Below are 7,915 nucleotides of genomic sequence, written 5' to 3'. Positions count from 1 at the left end.
TATTTTTAATTATTATATTTACATAAAACGCATCACATTGGTTGATATGATCTGTTGTCAGAACAATTTCGAACTAAAAGTTTATAAAATAAAATGGAATATTGTGACAGGCTTTCTGTTGCCCGCACTGGTTTTTTAAATTTATTTCTAAATGCATGCACACGTCAGTTTTTTCCGCTCTTTTTGGCAAACAATAGGAAGTCGGTAACGCACAAATGATTTCCTATGGTAAAATAAAAACACTTAAACATAAAAATGGGCTTCTGTACAACTTTGGTATTAAATCTAAGATAAATTTGTATTACTGTATCAATAAATATAGCTAAGCAAATAATAAAGGAAAACTAGTAACAATTTTGTTACATAGAAAAGCACGTAATAAACATTTCGTTGCTCTTCGTCAATACTGTGTTTTGAGGAAAAGCAAAGAGTGTTTTTTTGGTAATGGTTTGATTCTAATTAACAATTATTAATTTAGATAAAATTATAATGCTCTCGTCCCGTTTTCACTCACTTATAATTACAGATTCGTTAACCGCTTTCAAAAGTTCAGGAACAAATCTAAATTTAGGCCTCAGTATGGTCTCCACACGGTATCTTGACCGCTACTTCCTTCTCTGGGTGCCTCGGGCATAGATTCGGACACGGCCTGGTCCCCTATCACTGCGCTGGTGGATACTGGTACTAAATGTCTGGAGTCTTCGGTGCCCAGTGGGCTTTCTTGTAGGAAGTATTCGCTTCGGGTGGTATCGCTCGGATGTAGATGGAAGTGGATTTGGTTCTGGTTGACGGTGGAGATGATGGTGGGCGCTGGCATTATCGGCGTGGTGGTGTTATAATATTGTGGGTTGTACGGTGGGTTGTAGTAGTTATTGTTGTAGTTGGACGTGTGGAAGGTGTTCCAGCTGTTGGGACAGTAGGGTGTGTCTTGGTGGTAGCCTCGACTGGGGAACGTATCCATCAGCTCGGACTTGGGGCAGTTAGATGGCGGCGAGTTTCTCGTGAACGATGTACTGAAGAATTCCGATGATGGATCAGGTAAAACTGAAAACCAAAAGACATTGAAATTATTAGGTGCTTGAAGAACTAATTTTATAAAAGTGTTTTAATAATAAATTTCATCCTTTAATTACATGACACAACAAAAAAAAATTATGTTTTCTTCATTATGATAATTTTAGGCCGACAAAACTTAATTTTACAGACAATTAATACTGTTAATTACGGTACACATTAGATACAATAGTGCATTAAAATAGTATTAGCTGTTTACATGTATTTTTTTCAGTGATATCTGTTGGTAAAAATGTATTAATGTAAATAACTATTAATCTCGATGGTTTTGACAGTTCTCTAGACAAAATAATAGTTTTTTAATTAGTATTATTTAGCGCGCAGAGACCCTAATCATTGAAATGCTCAAAATTGAATTTTTGACGTTTAATAATTGTGTTGTTTAATTATCGAGTATATTTAGAGATTTATGCAGATGCTGCCCCGTTATATCCAAATTGACGATAAAGTGGATCTATTACCACAACCTCAGAGGCAAAAGTGATGGGTTTGTCGAGGAGAGCCATCCATATCAACGCTGAAGCGATATATTCATGACCATAAAGTTTTGCAGTGTGTATTGTGAGATTAGAAAGGTACAAGCTACTGAAATCGAAAACACTTTTAATACAGATGTCGACCAACGTAAATTGAACATATTGAATGACATCCTCTTGTAAAATCAACTTCTTCCTGACAGCGCTCGGTCATCCACTGCAAGAGGTGTGAAGTATGTCCTTTTATATGCGTGCTCATTAGACATAGCGCTTTATATAGTATCAATTTTTTTTATAAATTTTTATATTATTATAATATTGTTGAATATTGATATTGGCTCTATTATAGACCAAATATATGAAATGTAAAAGAACAGTAAGTACACAAACTATGTTATCGAAATAAACATAATTTAATAAAACTATTTTAGAAAAAATTGTCTCTCTGAAAAGTATACATAAAAGAATTACGGACATGCAGCTTTTTGAGGGACATCCTTTCATACATTCTTACAGGGCATAGTACTTAAATAGTGCAATGATAAACCGAAGAGGTTTAATGGAACTTCCAGACATTACCTTAAAAAGAATTCAATTAAAGGCATAAAATAACATAAGAAACTTGAATACTTCAAAATGGTTCATTGTGGCACTCTTGGCAAGACAGTAACAAAAAAGTGTAAAGACAATAAAAATTGATGGAAAAAGGTAAAAGTTACAATGACATTCAATTGGGTTTTGTTTGTTATTATATTTATTAATAGTTGGAAGGAAGCATTGTCAACCATAACACCTTCGGTTTGGATGAACTCGATAAGATATACAAAGGATTAAAAATTAACAGTTTAGTGATTGAATTGGACAGTGAGTCGTAAGGCGAAAGTGACTGAAGGAAACTTTCAGGATATGTGATAATGCTGTGCAATGTTGGAAATTCCTGAGACAGAGTCATGAGAGTGGACACAACTAAAGGTATACACATAATTAATTCAATATAACTAGAGAAAAAGGTATTGTTGGACGTGAAAGATTTGTGTGCTCTGATATGACTGTAATTGTTCAAAATTAAACATGAGCATTAGGTTAGAATGCATGAGGAGATAATGAATACTAATTGTTTTGTAGATATGCTAAATGCATTAGACAGAATTCAGTGATTAATTTTATCAAGAATAGTACACAGTTAGTAGGAGAAGAAATAAAAATACAGTGATGGCAAGATGACCTGCCAAGTAAACACACCATCGAAGGAAACAAGAACTAAACATAATAAGTGAATATGTTCTCGAATGAAAGTAAAATACGTTTCTCACATATACAATTGTTAAGTCCTTCGATAAAATATGTATTAGATGTACTATAATGTTAAAGTAATTATATTTGATTATATCCAAATTGACGATAAAGTGGATCTATTACCACAACCTCAGAGGCAAAAGTGATGGGTTTGTCGAGGAGAGCCATCCATATCAACGCTGAAGCGGTATATTCATGACCATAAAGTTTTGCAGTGTGTATTGTGAGATTAGAAAGGTACAAGCTACTGAAATCGAAAACACTTTTAATACAGATGTCTACCAACGTAAATTGAACATATTGAATGACATCCTCTTGCAAAATCAACTTCTTCCTGACAGCGCTCGGTCATCCACTGCAAGAGTTGTGAAGTATGTCCTTTTATATGCGTGCTCATTAGACATAGCGCTTTATATAGTATCAATTTTTTTATAAATTTTTATATTATTAGCCTTTATAAATTTTAAAAATATCGGAATACATGTATTGCAAACACCTGATACGTGTGTAAAGACAGAAAATATGAACATGAGCATTTCATACATTTCTTTTTATGTTGTTAAGGTATGTTTAAACATGGAGTGATTGAAATAGCAGAACTATATATATATATATTATAACAGTTGTCTCTTATTCGTTGGCAGCTATATTTTATGGTTTGGAAGCTTCCACCAAGTGATTCGAACAACAAAAGTTATGGCTCCTATATTCTTCTTCCTATAACTTAAGATATAACTATAGTCTTTTCACAGTTGTTTCGTTCATACGTCATTTAAAAATGTTATGAAATATAGTTTATTTTAACATTATAGTACATCTAAAAACTACAGTTAATTATACAGCCATAATAGTTATAACCTCTTTTCACCATTGCTTGACCTCACTACTGACTCTTAAACGAATTTACAAATTGCGGCAATCTTGATGACCTATATTCCTGTCATTTTGTCATTCAACTTTTTATTTTACAATATCTCACTCAAAACAGAAATTTTGCTGTAATATAATATATAATGACAAGTAGAAACACACCACAAACATAAATTGAGCTTATAATTAACAATCAATTGATTTGTCTGATAACTGAGGTGCTGTTTCTAAGGAGATGCTCCTCAAGGAAGAAGGTTTTTATATTTAAGAAGAACTTGTTGTTAGCCTTTGTCATGAAGATTTTGCACATCAATAAATCCATATTTGATAAAAAATGTATTTTTGAAATGATGAGGGTGAAAAGGTCATTTCAAGAGGTCGTAGTTCTGGACCGAGAACTTGGTTCTTGGTTTTTTTTTGATCGTTATATTTTGCCTTTTTAAACAATGTTGGTTCCTCGCAACGGTTCACTAAATAACGAAGCATTCGAAATCAGTAAATGAAATGGATATTTGGAAAAACTTGAAAGACAAACAAAGAAGGGATAACTCAATATATCCATTATATATTTAATAATGCCTCTAAATTGTATATATTGGGTGTTATCTTAAAGCGTAAAACTTATTGAAATTAGAACAGTTGTTAAAATTTGATTTAACGATGGTGTTAGCTTAATATCTTATTGAATAATGTCTGCGATGACAAAGTAAATCCTGAGAAATTATTAATATCTAGTATCAATTAGCTTGAACAGAAAAGTAGAACCATATATTAATTATTGACTAGTTTACCTGCAGGTAGATCTTGATGAGATGTGTCATATAAAGCTGGTGGTGTATAGCCGTAATTATTACACTCAGTCCAGTTGGCGGCATAGGAAGAGGTCATACTAGGTCCATTGGGATTTTCTGAAACAATAAAAAATAATTAATAACATTAATCCGATACTAAGTTTAGTATATTGATAATATAACGAGTATTACGTCTTTGGGATAACGTATTAGGAGTACAAATGAAAACCGCTTTTATTTTTCTAGTTTTATTATAAGCTTTATTACACGAAAACTATTGGTTACTATGGTAGTTTATCACACTGAGGTCTTGTAAAAGACCTTCGCGCTACGAATATATACCATGGATATAACGTTTGTATGTTTTAATTAATATGGTAGCCAACGTCAATAGTCAATCAGTCTTCATACTTCTTTACTGCTTCTGGACGTTCTATATCGTCTACGTGGAAATCGCCTAATTAAACACTCTGGAAAAATTCACGGGATGTTCTTCTACTGATACCTCCATCGTTACATGTCTTTTGCATTTAAGTAAAAAGTAACGCTTCGTACAATGGAAATCAAAACTAGGCATATTTACTCATTTAAATATATATCATGCTGTGCCTGGTTTGCAAATGCAATGATCAGAAATTGTAGACATATCTTTAGTCGTGACATATATATTTCCGTTCACCATTTTGCCGCTGGCCATCTTTCGTGAAATAACCGGCTTAAATTAATACATCTAATATAATTTCAATGCATTGGTAAATATATTGTTAAGAGAGGAATGAGCCGGCTTGGTGGCGCAGTGGTAAAGGCAACAGGACGGTTGTCCTACTGTGGCGATAGATGCGGGTTAAAATTCTGCTGGGGTATGGTTGTAAATTTATGCTTGTGATTGTTTAATATTTGTGATTGTGCTAGGCAAGAGTGTAAAATCCGACAAGGAAAATGATGCCAGTCACACCTGTAACCCCGCTGGGTAGACCAGATGTCTTTTGGAAAATATTACTCATATTTTACTTCTAAAGGAGGAACTTCATAATGGAAAAGGGAAATGACACTTCTACTATTCTGTACGTTTCTTTTGGTCATTATTCGTTGTAATTTCATTTGGTTTACATTCATGATACCATAGTAAACATAAGCTGAAGGTTCTCCTACTGTTGCGATAGTCGGGGGTTCGAATCCTGATACGGCATGTTTGTGATTGTTTAATATTTTTGATTGTCTTTATCCAATCGCGTGCAAAAGCGGACAAGGAAAATGATCCGAGTTACGCCAGTAACCAAACTGGGTAAGACTGGATCTCTTTGTGAGTGATTTCTAAGTTGGTCACTCGCCAGTCGGTAGGCTTAATGTCAAGGGCCGTGGTTCGCGGCCCAAGTTAAACTGTAGGTCCAGTCCAGATAAACACCTAGTGCATTCCTAGTCATTGACATCAAAATATCCACTTTTATATCATTGAAACCAAACTAGAGTATCTGGATATGAAGTGTGTGTACAAGTGTTTAATTGAATTCCGTAACAGTTTGTTTTTTTAAATATGTCCATGTGTAGTGACTCTATACAATGAATAATTGAATAGAGAAGTGGAATTATATGCAGATAAATGTCAAAATCATTGGCTTTAACCGCTATTTAAGTCTTTTCCATTGATGGTTCGTATTTTGAACAATATATATCGATGATCAAAATACGTGCTATAACATAATATAGATCGAATGTTTTTTGGTTTTATATATACGCTCATTTACTTTAGTGATTTGATTGTCCCCATATTCTTAATTAAGTTAAGTAAGTTATATTAGGTTATATTTCATGTTAACAGATCAATTGAAAAGTCCCCGGCCTGACACTTAGATGCGCTACTAGAAATAAATCCATATTTTTTTTAGTTAGCTCTAATACTCAAAGGATATGCGTGTATAAATTTGACAGCTGTCGGATCAGCAACTTTTGTTATTGTGAAGAACTGGATAAAAGGAATTTCGCGTCTTGATAAAATATGATTTTTGAAAGGAGAAAATACAGTTGAAGCAAACACTTGCTTCGACCTTGCTTGAATTCTTGATTCCGAGTTTTCGGACACTGCCCCAGGAAAATCAACCATCAAGAATCATTCAACCATTGGTATGCTAAGTTTAGACGGGGTGAAATGAGCACTGAAAACGGTGAATGCAGTGGACGCTCAAAAGAAGTTGTTACCGATGAAAACATTTTAAAAAATCCACAAATTGGTTTTGAATGACCGTAAATTGAAATTGAATTAAACAGCAGACATTCTAAAGATATCAACTGAACGTGTACAACATATCATTCACGAATATTTGGGTATGAAAAAGTGGGTGTCTCGCGAGCTCACTTTTGACCAAAAATAACAACGACATCAACAGCGACTATTACATAGAGTTACTGGACCGTTTGAAGGACGAAATCGCCGAAAAACGGCAGCATTTGAAGAAAAAGAAAGTGCTGCTTAACGAAGACAACGCACTGTGTCACAAGTTAGTAAAATCGATGGAAAAAACCAATGAATTGGGATTCCCCATCCACCGTATTCTCCATATCTGGCTCCAGCGACTATTTGTTCTCAGATCTCAAAAGAATGCTCGCTGGGAAAAAAATTTCTTCGAATGAAGAAGTGATTGCCGAAACTGAGGCCTGTTTTGAAGCGAAGGACAAATCGTACCACAAATATGGTCTATCACCCTTGAATTGAATTATGTTGAATAAAAAAAAATTTGCCAAAAAATGTGTATTATTATGGTAGGCCGGGGATTTTGCAATTGTTATTTATATAATCTTGACCAAATGGCGAATGTACTTTTTTTCCTATTTTACTACTTACTATAATTAATTGACGATCATTTTTCCGACCAATCAGATACATTTGACTATTTATAGTTCAACACCCACGCTACTGTTTTTGTTGGCATTAAGCTTTGACAGTGTGAACGCTCTTGTTGCCCGAATTGGACCACACACGCCGTAAGGAACCTCTTTGAATTTCGATTATATTCGAATTCAAATATTACGGGGAGTCTTTTTTTGCCTCCGCGGATATACCGAGTTGCGCAATAACATAAACATCAATATAGATGACCTTGGGAAATTAGTTTTAAGCCGAAACTGAAACAATGGGAAAACTGACGGCCGCTGGGAAAGAGACGGCGAAGTTGATGGTATTATTGTCGTGGAGTTCCCCAAGAAAGGCGTGTGCGTATTACATCACGTATACCCTCTAGTTAAATGTTGTTATATTTTATAAAATCATAGAGACGTATAGCATAATTATTTGAATTAATTAAGTATTGTCATAATCTTATGTAGGACAGTAACATTTTGTATTGTTTAAGGTTAAGGATATAAAATTAATTATTTAGGTATGTGTGACTATGTCCGTATAGATTTTAGGTA

The 7,915-nt window shown here is 34.0% G+C and overlaps 1 protein-coding gene across 3 annotated transcripts in view; it reads right to left on the bottom strand.

Annotated features, from left to right (window-relative positions):
- The window catches only part of LOC143195665 (runt-related transcription factor 2), a 207,591-nt gene continuing 199,676 nt past the window's right edge, over nt 1-7,915 (bottom strand). For all 3 annotated transcript variants that reach the window (XM_076403042.1, XM_076403063.1, XM_076403052.1), the window contains 2 exons: nt 4,508-4,624; nt 1-1,044 (listed from right to left, as the gene is read on the bottom strand). In XM_076403042.1, coding sequence (XP_076259157.1) covers nt 575-1,044; nt 4,508-4,624 — 587 coding nt within the window. In that variant the 3' untranslated portion in view covers nt 1-574. The remainder of the gene's footprint in view (nt 1,045-4,507; nt 4,625-7,915) is intronic.

The sequence above is a fragment of the Rhynchophorus ferrugineus genome, unplaced genomic scaffold, assembly GCF_030347505.1.
Source record: "Rhynchophorus ferrugineus isolate W39M unplaced genomic scaffold, kcgeb_rfMv2 rfM1, whole genome shotgun sequence".
Taxonomy (NCBI): domain Eukaryota; kingdom Metazoa; phylum Arthropoda; class Insecta; order Coleoptera; family Curculionidae; genus Rhynchophorus; species Rhynchophorus ferrugineus.
This window is presented reverse-complemented; position numbering and strand designations above follow the sequence as displayed.